This window comes from Argentina silus, assembly GCF_951799395.1.
Source record: "Argentina silus genome assembly, chromosome: 9".
NCBI lineage: Eukaryota > Metazoa > Chordata > Actinopteri > Argentiniformes > Argentinidae > Argentina > Argentina silus.
In genome coordinates, this window is record NC_139663.1 from 15,777,008 (window position 1) to 15,794,507 (window position 17,500).

At 46.4% G+C, this 17,500-nt stretch overlaps 1 protein-coding gene across 1 annotated transcript in view; it reads right to left on the reverse strand.

The window, feature by feature from the left end:
* Positions 1-17,500, reverse strand: part of cacng2a (calcium channel, voltage-dependent, gamma subunit 2a) — a gene marked incomplete at both ends in the record, with an annotated part of 40,075 nt that overhangs the window by 11,742 nt on the left and 10,833 nt on the right. Inside the window, one exon of the mRNA XM_083676355.1 lies at positions 939-1,022. Coding sequence (XP_083532481.1) covers positions 939-1,022 — 84 coding nt within the window. The remainder of the gene's footprint in view (positions 1-938; positions 1,023-17,500) is intronic.

A 17,500-nucleotide genomic window follows, 5' to 3' on the forward strand; every position in this document is an offset into this window, starting at 1 on the left:
AAACCCCTTTCCAGTTTGTTGGTGGTAGTCAAATTAGTTTAGTTAGAATAACTTATGTTTGAATATGTCATTACTGTATTGCGTTTGTGTCATTCTGACTTTCTTGCTGATTTATTAGGATTGTATACAGTATACTCTGCCTTGTACCATGTCATTGTTCAAGGATCAAAAGGACCCTATGAAATAGAGGATGCGTGCAGCCGTCGCTTTGCATTCAGAGCCTGCTGCACTGTCACTGTAAAAATCATTGTTGTGATGTTAGGATTAACACAAGGGCTGGTCTGACACTGGCGTCCATGCCGTGCTGTCACCGAGGAAAAGGGAGCAGAAATCAATGTGTGGTGTTTACAGGGTACACAGTAATACTGCACGGTTACCAAACGGCAGTAAAAACAGGACAGCAGAGGTGCCTGGCAGAGTCCAGGCCAGACATCCTCTAGAAGTAGCAGGCAGTCTAGCGACAGTGATGACACACGGGTTGGCAACGCAGACCGGTACTGTGTTAAAGTCTGAAGGGGGGGGGGGGGAGGGAGGGAGGGAGGGGGGGGGGTTTGGGTGGGGGGCAATTTTGTGTGGGCTCAGACAGTTAAGGCTGAGTGAAGATTGAAATAAGAAATATCGGTCTAACTTCATTTGAACTGTATGTTTTTTTTTTTTCCGATAACATCACAACAAAATGTGAAAAATTCTGGACGGTTACAATAAAGTGTTGCCTGAAATATCTGAGCAAATGTCACCTGAACAAAAGGCGTGTTTCAATTTCACCTGACTTTTAGTCACCTTATATCAATAACCATGTTCTATCAGGTAAGTAAACCCAGAGGAGTTTTAACGTCTTCACAGTGCGGTCACAGTGATGCAACACACAACCACACAAACACACAACCACACAAACACACAACCACACAAACGTGAGACCCAAAGAAGAGGAGACTCACGTAAGAAGTACTCAGAAGGATCCGCTTCGTAATCCGTGTCCTCCGGAAAGTGGTCTATCTGTTTACACATCCCTTTATAGTTTCCTGCAGGAGAAACAAGAGGAAAACACTGGGTCAGAGAAGTGGACACAGACAAAAAAACAACATAGCAACACAAAATACTATGCTACCAACCATTGGACATGAGTTAGTAAGCGTTATATACACATGGTGGTGTTAGGAAACATGACAATAGAATTGAACAGATAAGATTGGGGGTTCTGCTTCTCTCATATACACCAGGGGCACTGATGGATCTCCCTAACCCAGGCAGCACAAGCCCTGGCCTGGCTGTGGAGCTCATGCAAGCCTAAGGATGCTCTCCAGGATGGAGGCCTCAGCGCCAGTCCTCTCCAGCAGCAGGTGGCGGCTTGTAAACAAGAGCGGCGCAGCTGGTGAGACCTGGAGCGGCTCCAACTGCTGTGCAATGGGAACCTCATCTCCTAATGCTCGTTCATTTGGCTGACGCCTCGGTGCCCAGCCACTCGGCCAATCCAGGAAGCAGCCTGCCTGCACGACCGCCCGTCCGCCTGCTTCCTCCTAACCCCTCATCCCACCACCTCCCTCCTCCTCCATCCTGTCCTGTGATGCCACAGGCTCCGGCCCCCGATGGGGTCAGTGAAGGTCGCCGTGGCGTAGGAGGCGCCCACATACGGCGGCCATTACTGCGCCCTGCTGCTGCGATGAGGAAGCAGAAGCATGGGCGTGCGATCGGGCCAGATTACCGTCTCATTAACTTCTTCATCTCCTTCTCCCTTCAGTGTCCCTCTAATTACGTGAACAGGTGTTCGTTAGTGAGGTGCCAGGTGTTGCTTGGAAGACTTTGGCAGGGAGGCAGGAAGGGAGCAGCGGGTGGGGTCCTCATTTTGTGAATGGACCACACGTATGATGGGAGGACCCCCTGGTGATGACCACTGGGATATCAGAGGGACTGGCATCAGAGGAGAGATCTATCAAACAGACCTACCACTGCTCTACCTCCTGTGCACAGTGTGTGTGGCAGGGCTTACGGATGGCTGGGAGCAGACGGTCCAATATGAAGGCGCTAACTGAGGATAGTTATGTTTTCATGGGAGGAGAATAGACTTAGATTTTTCCAATGTCATTGAGTTTTTGACCGAGAGTTTTTTAAGAGGCTGGATGGGTTACTGGGCTGGAGTTTGCAGCAGTGGAGGTCGGTGAGTGTGGGAACCTCGGTGTGAAACACACACTAATCCTCAGTGGACAGTGTCCAAAGTGCTGACTGTGTGTGTGTCCACTCCTCTCCCTCACCTTCCTCAGCTCTGGCCCATAATCAAAAAACACTCATTGATTTCCATCAACAAGCGCTGCAGCAATTAACAGGAGAGAGGGAGGGATGTATGGGAGGGAGAGAGAGAGAGAGAGAGGAAGAGAGGAAGGGCAAGGAACAGAGAGAAGGTTGACAGGGATGAGAAGACGAGGTGGGTGGGTGGGGTGTGGGGGTGGGGCTGGGGGGGGGTATCTGATTTGATTGTCACACTTGAATCATTGTTGGATGGTGAGCTGCACCTAGAAAAAACACTCAGACACACCAAGCCCCCTCAGTTATGAACCTGATACTACAACACTACAACAACTGGACCTCCTTTGTAACTCGTTAACATCCATCGAAAAGTGGGAGAAAGCAAGAAGGGAGGGAAAGAAGCAATAGTCGGACGGATAGCTTTCACTTGAAAAACATTTCATTGAAAATACGACTTGTGTTTATGTGTGGTTAGTTACACAGCACACTCCCAACAGAGAAGTCAGAACAAACTTGTACCATTCAATACACAGCGGTATCCCCCAGGGCTCCACATGTGTGTCTTGACAACATCACAGAGTAGATTTGGTTTGCAGCTGGCTGTCCCGTCCACAGCGATTTGTAATAACAGCTGCGGAGAGTAGCCTATTGGGGAAACCACTTCAATTAGTGTGCTAAAAGATTTATGTGACACTTAACCGCTCCAAACAGGCCTTTTCTTGTAAGACATGTAAACACAGCACGCTGGTAAATGTTTTATAATGGCATTTTCATTTCGGAGACCTTCCCTCAAGAGCATGAGACTAGGGGCAGGGGGAGAGAAGGGGTGAGTACCCATCTGGTCACTCAGAACTGTGGCAGGGGACCCACACCTGGATGGAGAGCTGGTGCCAGAGACTCAGGTGTGTGCTGGGCCATTCAGGGTTTACACCATAGATAAAGAACATTGTTGTTCTATTTTCGATGGCTTACACAAGAGCGTCTGTCTCCAGTAGGTTCCCTCATTCGCAGGTGACCCAGTATAACAATAGATGGTACTAGTAGCCTTTAACCTCAGTACATATCCCATGTCATTGAATGTCATTTAGAAGCGTTGAGGTAGTGTAAGCACTGTAGCAGTGGCTCGCCCTCTCTGCTGGGCGTATAAATCATGTGATAATCGTTTGTAAAGCTGCTATCATTAAAAGCTAAAACAGGTCATCCAGACTCTCCTGCAGGGACTGACCTATCACTGAGGCCTTCTCCCTACTGGGGGGGGGGGGTCATTTCTGGACTCACTCAATCACCCAAATGACCACTGGCCACCATGCCCCCTGCAGTGGGAATGAGTTATAGGCTAACCCCACATTCCCTCTTGTCTCACCCATGTCCCCCCTCCTGTTCCCCTCCATCCCACACAGCCAGAAAGCACTTCATTGCTGGAGACCCGAGACAGACCTACTCAGGAGTGGAGTGGAATGGAGAGGAGGCGGGAGGGACGGGGGAGGAGGAGGGAGGCAAGGGCAAGTAGGGGTGGGTGTAGATTTACAGTCGCCCACCTTCCAGAGGCTCGTGGTCTAGCCCTAAATGAGGGTTTTTTTCCGGTCGATGCGCCCCCATTTTCTGTCCCTGGAGATGGACTCTGTCTCCATGACTGTGCCGTCATAAGGAAATTCCACGGCAGGGGTTCTGACATTGTTGCATTGTTTACTCTGTTTGTAAAGAGAGCTTTTCATCACAGAGATTTTCTCTACTCACATGTAAAGAGGTCAACACTTGGGACAAGTCTGAATTAAGCCAGTGTATTCAATCTGAAATAGTTTTATCGTTCCAAGGTTGGGGTTCACTTCTTATGTTAAGAATCACATGGAGATACAGTATTTAGAGGATTTCTCCAATGCTATTGAAACCACAAACACAACCAGTGCCTTCTGGTTATCTCCTCAAGCATGAGCGAGAGAAGGACTCTCTTTTTTCTCTCTGCCTCCCTTATGGAGTAGATAGAGGATTCTTAGCCTTGGTGCCTAGGATTTTCTGTTAGTTTAAATCGGCTGTGGCTCTCCTCACACTGAAACTAGCCTCTCTCTCCCTCTCCCTCTCCCTCTCTCTCTCACATGCACACACACACACACACACACACACACACACACGCACACTCTCTCTCTCTCTCTCTCTCTCTTTCTCACCGTCCGACTGATAGAAAAAAGCATTGGACAGACCCATAAAGCCCAGGGAGCCGCCAGATACAATGGGGAAGATTACGGCTGAATAAATTGTGATTTTTTATTTTAATTGTTATCTTTGACTCCCGACGCATTTTCTTTCCACACAATTTCCATTCACAGGGAGAGATTACTGAGGGATTATTCAAGATAATTGGGAGCGTTCAATTACCACCGCCCCCCCCCCCCCCCGACTTTTCTCCAACTAATTTGAAATCTGCAATTACTGTCCCTATTACCGCACTGCCACCAAGCAGCTTGTGTGTATGTGTGTGTGCCTCAAGCTTGAGAATGTGTGAGACAGTGTGTAGACCTGTATGTGTGTACCATACTAGTTTGTGTATGCGAATTGCCTGTATGCCTCTGTGTGTACAGGAGTGTTAGCTAAGCGAAAGAACCCCTCCTCTTCCCCACCCCCTTTCCCTCCTCTCCTCCCCCCACTGCTGATGGGATGCCCATCATTAAAAGTTGGAGACTCCAGAGATGACTCCAGTGTTCTCAGCAGAGTTTCTCAGAACAAAAGTGTAGCAGAGTGTGGAGGAGAACTGGCCAATCCCTATGCCCTAGCCAGAAAGAGAGAGAGAGAGACACACACATACACACACACACACACAGGAGGGGCCCGCCTACACACGTCAACCTCCTAACAGTAATCGAACACAGTCATCACCGCGGCTCCAGAGACAGAGAAAGCTGTCTGATGAGAGGCTCTGGGACACAAACATCGAGGAGGTGCATAGGCTGGAGAAGGGGGGTCAACAGCCCTGGTTCAAGTAGGAGGCGTTGTTGGAGGTCGAGAGAGAAAGAGGAAGCGTGGCTTTGCACCGGATTCAAGCGGAGAGCCTACTTCTGACGCGCCGGTGGGCGGAAATTCTCAAAAAAGTTTGCAGGCAGCCACAGAGTGCGTCAGCAGCAGCAGCAGCAGCAGCAGCCACCCCCACGCCCCCCCCCCCCCCTCCTCCCCCCTCCCCTCACCCCGCCCCCCTCTGTCCCCACGGCAGCCGTTGCCATGTGGACATCAGAACCAGTCGGTATGAAAAAAAATAAAAAAGAGAAAAAAAGAAGAGATTCCTGGTGTGTGGGTTGCCATGGATACGATTATCTGGGGCCTACTTGAGGATGATTACATGGGTGGAGCTGATGTTTGGGCCAATCTGGCAACGTCTTTAACCCCTGGACACACTGCTGTTACACAAACCTACCGACCGCACACCTCTATACGTTAACCAACGTTAGTCTTACGTAGCATTTTGCTACACGCCAGATACATATGGATAGCATATGCTAGCATATATAGCAGCAAAGACCAAGCGGTACGTTACAGTAGACTACACGCCGTAGGTGAACACAATGAATCTCCCTCATCCCGGTATGACACCGTCCATTCATCGTGGCATCCCCCCAAACCTGGGGGTTAGTATGTGCCTCTGCGTACCCCATGGATGAGTGGGTGAGGGTGTTAATGTGTGTCGTCTGCACACTTCCATCCCCTCCTTAATGAACAGCGCCATATTCATCTTCATAATCACACCTTCTTCCTCCTTATAATCACGGTATTAATCTTAATAATGACCCTGCTTAGGTGGGAGCCCCGGCACAGGGCCGGCCGGTCGGCCGCACGCACGCACGCACGCACGCACGCACGCACGCACGCACGCACGCACGCACGCACGCACGCACGCACGCACGCACGCACGCACGCCTAGCAAGGCTCACATGGTTCACAGTTTCCTACTGCAGCTGCGAAGGAGATTGGCCAACACAGGTGTGGGAGAGAAGATTTGCATGTGAGAGTGTATGTGATGTCAGAGTGTATGTGTCACCACAGCCATGGCTGGAGAGAGGGAAGGCAGAGAGGAATTATAGTGGGATAAAGCAGTATATTCTAGGCTCTTTCGTTGGCTGCTAAGGTGCTATATTGTAAGGCACTTCTGATTAAAGTGTTCATTTTGCTGATTATTTGATCAATCATTTGACAGACTTCCCTTGCCAACTGAAGAGCACAATTATGACTGATGTTGGAGACGAATACATTCTTTCAGACTAAGAATCTGTTATCGCAGTACTTGGCTGTGGAATGCCCAGTTTTTCCTGACATGTGAAATGTGTTAGTTGAACTAACCTATTCCTCTAGCACTGTGTTTGCTGCACACTAGAGGAGAGAAGCCCGGGGCGGGCTACTGTCTGTCTGTGATGATGTGTTGATGTAGGTAGAGCAGGAGGGGGATATCAGAGATCTCCTGTGATCTGCTGCCTATGGAGCCCGGACCCTACTGGGAGTTCAGTTCATTCCCTCTCTCTCTATCTCTCTCTCTCTCTCTCTCTCTCTTCCTCTCTCTTGCTCTCTCTCTCTCGCGCTCTCTCTCTTGCTCTCTCTCTCTCTCTCTTGCTCTCTCTCTCTCTCTCTTGCTCTCTCTCTCTCTCTACTTTTCTCGCCTCAGCTCTCTGACATACAATCCTCTTTCTTATTTATAGTCTCCATAACCTCTCCACTTTTTCATGTTCACACACCCCCCCCCCCCACACACACACACACTCCCCCCGCCCCCATCCCCTGCCCTCCATCTCTCTCTCTCTCTCTCTCTCTCTCTCTCTTTCTTCCTCTCAACTTCTAGAGGCCATTTTCAACTACTGTGTATTCATAGTGTCAAATACAAGAACAAGAACAAACACAAGAACACCAAGCAATGTTTCAGAGGCACCCTGTCCACGCCTGCATAGAGAGAGAGAGGCCAGAAGAATGAGAGTTGGAGACCTCCAGCAGACATGGAGGTGAGGGATGTCAGCCCATGGACTCCATGACTGGGTTGAGAATCTGGACACTTTTAGGGGGAAGTGAGTTCATAGGGCATGATGGGAGCTATGAGAGAGGGAGGGATGAGATTTCACAGATCCAGGGACGGGGAGTCAGTGAGTCACGGGTGTCTAAGTGGAGTGCGTCACTGCCTTCTGGTCAGACGGAGAGAAACCCATCCGGTTCTCAGAAGAGTCCCTCTGCGCTGGCACACACACACACACACACACACACACACACACACACACACACACACACACATACACACACACACACACACAGAGACGGACATTCCCAGAACACAGGCCCAGTAAACACCTCTCAGAGAAAACAACAACAACTCACCAACGTCAATCACAATCATCTCATCAACTCCACAAGGGACACGTGTGTCTATTTCAGATCCTGCGCTAAGTCAATTAACATGGTCTCAGCAAGCATATTAGACTAAATAGGATAGAACCCCATTAGCATCCAAATCTAATGTGTAGACAAAATGGGTCAGGCAATATAAAGCCTTTTTTTTTTTACCCACATGTGGTTAAGTACCTTGTTTTAAAGCGTACTCTTCTCATTCTCAGGCTTCTGCAGACAGGGGGAATCTAATTCCAACAACGACTTGTATCCCAGTTAGGAGGGAAACTTTTTTGGGTCGCCCCCGATTCATTTCTCACCTTCAACACAAGAGCACAGAGTTGGAAAGGGGAGCAAAATAAGGAACTGGAGAGAGAGAGAAAGTGAGGGAGAGAGAGAGAGACAGAGAGGGAGAGAGAGAGACAAAGAGAGAGAGAGGGGGGGGGGAGAGGGAGATAGAGAGGGAGAGAGAGAGGGAGATAGAGAGGGAGATAGAGAGGGAGAAAGAGAGAGAGAGAGAGAGAAAGGAGATCTCCAGGACTGAGAAGAGAGGAGCACACAGCCAACAGGGACTGGAGGACGTTCTAAAAACAGCTGGTGAGGGAGAGGAGAGAGAGGAGCAAGGGATCGCTGTGTCCTGTTCCCTTACTCTGGCCCTGGTCCTGGCCCTGTATCTGTGTCAGCAGGCAGGCAGGCAGGCAGGCAGGCAGGCAGGCAGGCAGGCAGGCAGGCAGGCAGGCAGACAAGCTTCATGCCCGGGCTCAGGGCTGGACTCCGCCATGAGGCCTCCTCCCCGCTCCGCCACAGGACCCAAACACTCCTCTCTGCAGGACTGGGCTGAGGCCTAGATCATGAAGCCAAGCTCAAACATACCCAGACTAATCCCTGAATTAATGGACTGTGAGTGACTTGGTCATCCGTGTTGCAGAATATTCAGCTCCTCATTGGATAGGAAAGTAGGCACAGAACGCAAAGCAGGGCCTATTCAACACATCGTGTTGAATAGTATGAAGCACATAGGGTGGAATATTATCTTGAGGTGTTTTATTTGAATTGAAATCAAAACACATTTAAAATCATTTTGAATCTACCCAATAGGCAATATCAGTGCACAATCCACAAGGGAGATCGTTTGCTATGCTACAGAGGTGATAAAGTTGTGGCCAGTGCTCATGTACTGTGATGAAAACCTAAGCGATTTGACCCCTCCGCCACCCCTTCATATGATTTACATTACTGACTGTGGAAGTGAACTCATGCTATCAGCGCAAAATCTGCACAGTGAGCACAGTGAGACAGTGGCTGAGCATCATAAATTCACCCTTAAAACAGCCGCCCATTGATCTTATGAGCGTGCCGTACTCTTATTTAAATCAATTGGATTTCCAACCACCATTAATAACAGTGGGAACACTTCAGGATAGATCTAGGGGGGTTACTTTTACTAGAGACTATAAAAGATCACAAATCAAAGGCGGTCGATGCAGCTGTTTCACTAGATTATAAAGATTACTGTATGAGCAGTGACCCACAGAGAGAAGCTGAGCGAGAGAGAGGGAATGATAGAGAGCTGGGAGCATGTAGAGACAGAAGGGGGGGGGGGGGGGGGTGGACTGGGGTTGGAGAGAGAGAGAGAGAGAGAGAGAGAGAAAAGAGAAGGAGAGAGAGGGAGGGAAAGAGAGAGAAAGAGATAAGCAGAGAGAGAAAGAGAGCCAGAGAGTAAGAGAAGGAGAGAGAGGGAAAGAGGAAGAGAGAGAGTTACAGAGGGCGAGAGTTAAAAAGAGAGAGGAGACACAGAGAGACAGACAGAGAGAGAGAGACAGACAGAAAGAGAGAGATGTGTGAGAGAGAGAGACAGAGAGAGAGAGAGAGAGAGACAGACAGAGAGAGAGAAAGAAGAGAGAGAGAGAGAGAGAGAAGAGAGAGAGAGAGAGCGTGAGCCGAAGGGAAGCAGGGTGACACAGAAGCAAGTCAAGCAGGAAGTGTGGGTTCAGTCTGCAGTCAGGGGCGATGGTACAGTATGTTCTGCACTGTCCTCCAAACATGATTTGGTGATTACATGGACAGTACTGATGACATCACTAATATCACACTACCACTACGGTATCGTGGGTGGGACAATGACCTTCCAAACTAAAGCACAGCTGCTGTAGCAAGTTGTCCAGAATGTGGACGTGGTGTGTGTGAAAGGGATGTTTTTCTCTGTACACACACTTTATGTAATTGCCTGTGTAATATGTTTGTATGTGTGTGTGTGTGTGTGTGTGTGTGTGTGTGTATGTGTGTTTCTATGTGACATGATCAGCTCCATTGACTCATAACATAGGGAAATGCAGCAGCTGAGTGAATCACTGCGCTGCAAGCATTGGGGTCCTGATCACACTCCTTGCCCTGTTTAACACACTTTAGGGACAGATGCTACCCAAATACACCTACATTACACACACACACACACACACACACACACACACACACACACACACACACACACACACACGCACACACACGCACACACACACCCACGCACCTGTCACCTGACACTTTTACTGGAGAGCTCCGTAAAAAAGGAACCTTTACTAGAATACTGTCTTCATCCAACCAATCGTGAGGCCATCTTGATTTAGGGTCTAACTACTCTCCAGAGCCTCCTTGTCGGTCGGCATAGACCAGAAAGCCTACATTCTATCCACTTGTCTCTGCTCCTCAGTCAGGCCTCTGCCAGCAACAGCCCCAGTGACATATCTGGTTATCCCCACACTGCACACACAGCCAAGCCTTTCTAGCTGACGGAGCTCTTGGTGCTCAACACTATGTTGATTTGTTGCTGCTGTTGATGTTGTTACTGTAGACCTCTTTAGGTTGCATGCCAAAAGCTCACTGGGTTTCATGGGGATACCCAGAGACAGAGGAGCACTTTATAGCACATAAACAGTATGGGCTATGTAATCAGGACTCACCCCTGATTACCATGTAGTGCTGTTGGTGGGACCCTCCATCAATTTCTATCACATTTCCCGATATCAGAGCCTTACACTCATCATGTAAATTGGACACAAGCCAATTCATGACACTTATGTCAGATTAACCATTCGTTGCATGAGAATGGTAATACATTTAATCTCGGCGGAATTGGACGGCTCCTCTCTGTATACAGTTGCTCCCTGCCTGGAGAGAAATGACCACAACATACAAGTATACAACACGGCAGGGAGCCCATGACTCATGAAACCTCCTCTTGGTAGGCCACACACAGAGCGACGGAGCGGGTGGAGGCTGGGGGTGACGGGTGGGACGACGGAGCGGGTGGAGGCTGGGGGTGACGGGTGGGACGACCACACAAAACTCTCTTAGCCGGTGCTGCCACGTAACAACTGTTGCTATGGAGGACCAAACATGGCTGATTTTATGCCTCTGTCCCTTGAACATGTGACGGATGTCTTTGCATCCGTGTGAACCAGCTGTCCTGTCACCTGACGGACAGCTGCGATTTGACTTCCCTGACTGAACTAACGCCATGCTTCACAAGCTCTATGACATAAACAGTATCTACACCATACAAATCACTCATTCTCTTTCAGAAGGTCGATATACTCGATGGGCATGCGAGGCGTGCTGTTTGATATTCAGTCCTTCACCAATCACAAATGGAACAATAAGTCAACATCAAGTGTCTAAATGACATAACATCCAATAGAAGAGATCTCTTGAAGACATGGATCAGTGCCAGCAGTTTGAAGGTGTGAAAGCAACTGTAAAAAACTGTATGATGGAGTCTGCTATGAAACACTTTCAATATGAGCCAGGACTTTTTATCCCTCATGCATAACACACACACACACACACACACACACACACACACACACACACACACGCACGCACGCACGCACGCACGCACGCACGCACGCACGCACGCACGCACGCACACACACACACACACCACACACCACACACACTTCATGCGTTCAGCACACAAAGTATGTACATCCATGAGGAATCAGGAATATTAATCATCATCATCTTTAGGTATTCCTCATGTTCCCTCACTCCTTCTGTACCTTCCTGCTTTCCCCTCTCATAGCATTGATATCATATGATTTTTCCCCTTTTTATCTTAAACCCCCTCCCCCTCGCTTACACTGTCTTGCTTCCTCCCCCTCGTCTCTCCTCTTTCTCTCCCTTCTCAGAAGTGTCTGGTAAAAGATCACTCCCACCACCACAGCAAGAGAGAGAGAGAGAAGAGAAGCGTTTCCCCAGGCAAAAGAAGTACTTGTCGTTTTGAGTGGAGTGAGAACTGACAGATGGGGAACATACTCCTTTTTTTAACGCAGGCTTAAGGTCTAGCTGTGGAAATTTTGTGCCGATTTTTTTAGACATAAGTCTTGAAAGGCGCTCTTTGTTCGTGGCAACCCTGTAAAGTCCACACACTCTGAGGTCATAAAGACAGGACCACCGCTTCAAGTCAAGCACCAACAGTTGGTATAATCAATCAGTATAATCAATCATAGTACAGAGGAATTTAGAGGATGCAAAAAGATATTTCACTAAGTTAACTATCCATAAACAACAACTGGTGCATGTAATTCTGCACACTGCATTATTTGCAGTATGCAGAATTTTGGATAATCTAGAAAATGTTCACCTCTTACACTTTGGTTTGAATTCTGAAGTGTTTGGGTGCCTGATTTGTATCCATCACTGAAATACGAAAAACATAGTTTATTTTGAGATTTTTAAAAAATGCTGAAGAGAGAATGCACTAGGGTGCCCTATTCACATCATGACAGCGTCTTTGATAAATCTTTTGTCTTTGATAAAACATGGACGATAGTTCGGACAAATGATGATGACACTAAAGCATGTACTATAGTGCCCTGTGTAAGTAATGGGACAGAAGCATTTTTTCTTCTTTCGGCTCTACACTCCAAAAGTTTGGATTTTAAATCAAACAATTACTATGAGGTTAAAGTAGAGATGCTCAGCTTTTATTTGATGGTATTTGTGTACACATTGATTTCACCATTCAGAAATCACATTATTTCTTATGCATAGTCCCGCTATTTTAAAGTACCCAAAAATAATGGGACAGATTTATCAAATGTCCAAATTAAATACTCATTTACTATTTGGTGGACAATCCTTTGTATGCAATAACTGCCTGAAGTCTGCAACCCATTGACCCCACCAGACGCTGGGTGTCTTCTCTGGTGATGCTCTGCCAAGCCTGTACTGCAGCCATCTTCAGTTGTTGTTTGTTTTGAAGTATTTTTGCCTAAATCTTATCATCAGGAAAAGAAATGCATGTTCAATTGGATTTCAATCTGAAGATTGACTTGGACAGACAAGACTTTTCCACTTTTTGGCTCTGAAAAAATCCCTAGTTGCTATGGCATTATGTTTTGGATCATTGTTTTACTGTATGATGTAGCACCATCTAATAAATTTGGAGGCATTTGCTTGCACTCCAGCAGACGTTTCTGTACACTTCAAAATACATTCTAGTGGCAGCTATACATGCCCAAACCTAACACCCCCCTGCACCATATTTCACAGATGAGGTGGTATGCTGTAAATCTTGGGCAGATCCTTCTTTCTCCAAACTTTCCTCTTGCAATCACTCTGGTGCATGATCATATTAATCTTATCTGTCCACAAGACCTTTTTTCAGACCTTGTGGTGGAATTTCAAGTAAAGAATTCTTTGAAATAAAATGCCAGAGACTAGAGTTGATGGTTTATCCAGAGACTTTTATTCACAAGTAATAAAAGTCGTTCACATTTGCAACGGCGACCACGTTGTTCTTTCAGTCTTTATAGTTTTAAATAGGTTACCTCCCTCCTATGCAAATCATTCATACTTCCTAGCTGCATCCACCAATAACATTAAATTCCTACATCTCATCACGGCCTGGTTTCCCCTCCTATTTGTAAAGACAGTTCTCGTGTTACTTCATATTGGTGATGAGCTCATTAGATTTATCACTGTTATTGGCACGGTTGGCCTTATCTTCACCTACCAGTGCATTGTTTATTAGGGTTTTCCTCTCTCCCTTATCCTGTTTTTCTCACAGAAAAAGTGTATCTTGTTTCCATCTTCTGCTCTCAGCTTGTTTGTCCTGTGCATTTGGATTGTTCACAACTGGTTAGATTTCTACCTGCTTCCCTTTTCTGTTGACCATATCCTTCTTTCCCATGCCCTGGTCATCTGTTTTCTCTAACCTTTGCTCCCTCCTGTAACCTTTAAAACATCTCCACTACTCTTATGGTAAATTTAAAGACATATAAGGTTTGTAATCCCACACCTAGGGGAAAAGGTCACAAGAAAACAGATGGTCTTAAGAATATTTGAAGAGTGCAATTAAGGAGGGGTGAGGTTAAAGTGAGGGCTGACCAGAGGGTATGAATACAATAAAGTACAAAGCTGCAGAAACAGGATAGAGTGATCTAGGGACAGGAGTAATAAACACAGTTGTAAACAGCCAGGACAAAAGGCTTTAGAAAACAGCCTAGGTCAATTGATCTCTCAGTAGACTGACCGACGCCAGGTCAGGTGGGCGTAGCCCCCTGGATGACGAAATGTAGTTCTTGAATGTCATTGGTGTATGTAGACAGGAATTAGAAGTTTGTTGAATGGAGGGCGTTGACCTGTGTGATGTTTATAAAAAGACAGGTAACGGAAGTGGAAAGGTTTTCAACTTTGAAAATCTGAAACGGCTTCTTTCTCTGTGAATAAAGTCTCTGAATGAATCAACAGCTCTGGTTAACGGTATTTTATTTCAAAATACTATGATTTAAATTCTACGACACTCTCCCCTCACAAATCAATCACTGGCCATCCTGGTCTTAATTCTCTCTCTACCTTTCCTTTGTGGAATTAGGAATCTTTATTTTCTATAGAAATGTACCATAACCTCTGCAGGCTTTTTAGGTACTTTTTAGCCAACTGTAACCTGGCCATCCTTTTTGAGGATAACTTGCACCTTGCAGTGGACCCTCTGTAGTTTGGCTGGTGACTTATTCTGCGTATGGAAGTCTCTGACACATTCACGCCTACCTCCTGGAGAGTGTTCCTGATCTGTGGGACAGTTGTTTTGGGGGTTTTCTTAATTAAGGTGAGCAATCTTCGCTCATCCACTGTGGAAGTCTTCCTTTGCCTACCAGTCCATTTGTGATTGCTGAGCTCACCATTGCTTTTGTTTCTTTTTAATGATGTTCCAAACTGTTGATTTAGGCAAGCCTAAGGTTTTGGCTGTGTTTCTGATCTTTTTTTCAGATTTTTCAGGATAACAATGGCTTCCTTGACTTTCATTGATACCTCTTTGATCCTCATGCGGACAAACACCAATAGCAGACTCCAAATACAAAGCCTAGAATCAATACTAGACATTGACAGCTCTCTTATGCCTGCACAAATGATGTGACGGAACACACATGACTTACCAGAAACACCTGTCAAGCCAATTGTCCCATTACTTTTGGGTACCCTAAAATAGCACTATGCATAACAAGTGTTGTAATGTCTAAATGGTGAAACACGTACACAAATACCATCAAATAAAAGCTGAGAATCTCTTTAACCTCATCGGAATTGTTTAATTAAAAATCCAAGCTTTTGGAGTTTAGAGCCAAAAGAATAAAACATTCTTCACTGCCCCATTGCTTACGCAGGGCACTGTATAAAGAAAATCTGTCTAGGGTTAGAAAAGTGAAAAATACCAAATGTTGCACTGGCAGCTGTTGGGAGTTGTGCAGAAAAGTGCAGGAAAACATCTCATCACAGACACCCACATCTCTCTTGTAAATGAGCACATACTGCACGTGTTAGTGTGTGTATACTGTATATGTTGCTCATTTAAATTATATTATTAGTTGATGAATCTACCGATTAATCTGATGGGTTTTTTTACCTTGCAAGGTGGTCAGCGATTTTCTTACCATTTCTAGACAAGAAACCCAAAATGGTGCCTAAACAATGAGGAGTAGTAGGGCACATTACAAGTTAACTGTGCACCACATTAAAGGTGAGAATTTCCATTTCCATTTCCATAGATTAAGACAAAAGGGTAGTAATTGCTGAAATCAAGCCTCCGTGTTTGCTTGGCTACATGTCACTCACTCTTGTTTTAACTTGTTGTCCTTGGTCTGATATATAGAATTCCGATAGTTAAGAAGAAAAAAAAAGAGTTGTCAACTGAAGCATTCGTTGATTAATCTGTTAGTCTTTTAATCTCTGAAGCCCTCATGGTGCTGTATGCCTAGGTGCATGAATGCTAGTGTATCTAGTGTATGTCTAAGCATGTAATACCCTTGCATCATAAAACAGTTTGAATAGAACTCTCATTGAATTTAAATAATTCCATCACAATTTCCTTGTTCCTAAAAATTGCATACCTCAGCAACACTTGAGCAGTTTGGAAGATAAGGTTATTCAGCAGAGTAGATAACAAAGTCTTTGCAGGGAGACAAAACCACAGGAAGTCGAGCAAAACAAATGAGAGTGAGAATGAGAGTGAACCCAGGTACGTCTAGTTAGATCTCTGGGTAACTCAGTGATGAGTTATATTTGTTTACTGTAAATAAAATATGGAATTAAAATTCACACTGGATATTGAAGTCTACAATCTCAAATCATTTATTGCAATACGCCATCATTGTAATGTCAAAGTGTGCCTGGAGAAAAGTTGAACCCTGATCATCAAATGCACTGACAGATGGACGAGCGTGTGTGGTCCAAAATGTCCTCAGTTCAAACCGTCTAAAGATGTAGGTCCTAATGCCTGTCTCTATCTCTCTAAACGACACACACACTCCCTCTCCCCTACTCATCCCCTCCCCCCTCTCTCCCGGACTGCCTAAGGCAGAATGATTAATTTGTGGCTATTGATTTCTCTTCCTGAGCTGAAAGTATGTAAGAGAGAGTGAGAGAGTGAGAGGGAGAGAGGAGTGGTGTGTGTGTCTGTGTGTGTGTGTGTGTGTGTGTGTGTGTGTGTGTGTGTGAGTGTGTGAGAAAGAGAGAGAGAGAGAGAGAGAGAGTGTGTGAGAGAAAGAGAGAGAGAGAAAAAAAGGAGACCGTTGGTGTGTGTAAGCCAGAGAGAGAGTAGGAACGTGTGTGGGTAAGAGAAAGAGAGGGAGAGAGAGAGAGAGAGAGAGAGAGAGAGAGAGAGAGAGAGAGAGAAAGAGGGAGAGGGAGAGAGAGAGAGAGGGATCGAGTCAGTGTCTGTATATGTGAGGGGGAGAGAAAGTGAGAGAGGAATACATCCAGTATTCAGTGTAGTGCTTCTCTGCAGTTCTTTTTTTTCTGATCTTTAATGTAGGAAAAAAAGCCAATGGTTGCAGTCTGGATGCGTCAAACCACCTCCCCTCTGCCTCTCTTTCTCTCTCTCTCTCTCTCTCTCTCTCTCTCTCTCTCTCTCTCTCTCTGTCTCCTTTCCCCTCTCTCTGGCGATTGGCAATTCACTGAGTGTCCACATGTCATCTCTTGCCCTGCTGCAGCAGTGGGGAGAGCGAGGGATGGGGAGGAGGTGGGAGAGGGGGATAAGGGCGGGCAAGATGGCTGGATGGGTGGAGGGAAGTATTCATCCATTTCCTTGTTTTATTACATCTATGTAAATGTCGCTGGATTTGTGTTTGCATTCCTCCTCCCCTCTCCTCTCGGAGTCTCCTAACAGACAGAACACAAGCCGCTTCTCAGACACCGAGTGTTCTCTGCCTGTGCCTCGGTGGTTTGCTGTCTCTCTCTCCCTCTCTCTTTCTGGCTCTGCCTTCAACAGAATCCACAACAGTCCTCCTTCCTTCACAAGGAAATAGAATATTGTAATTGGCCAATGATATAACAATAAAGTGATTCATCCCACTACTGTCTCTCTGTCTCTGTTCCTCACTCTGCCCTCACAGCAGGGCTATATGACACTGTC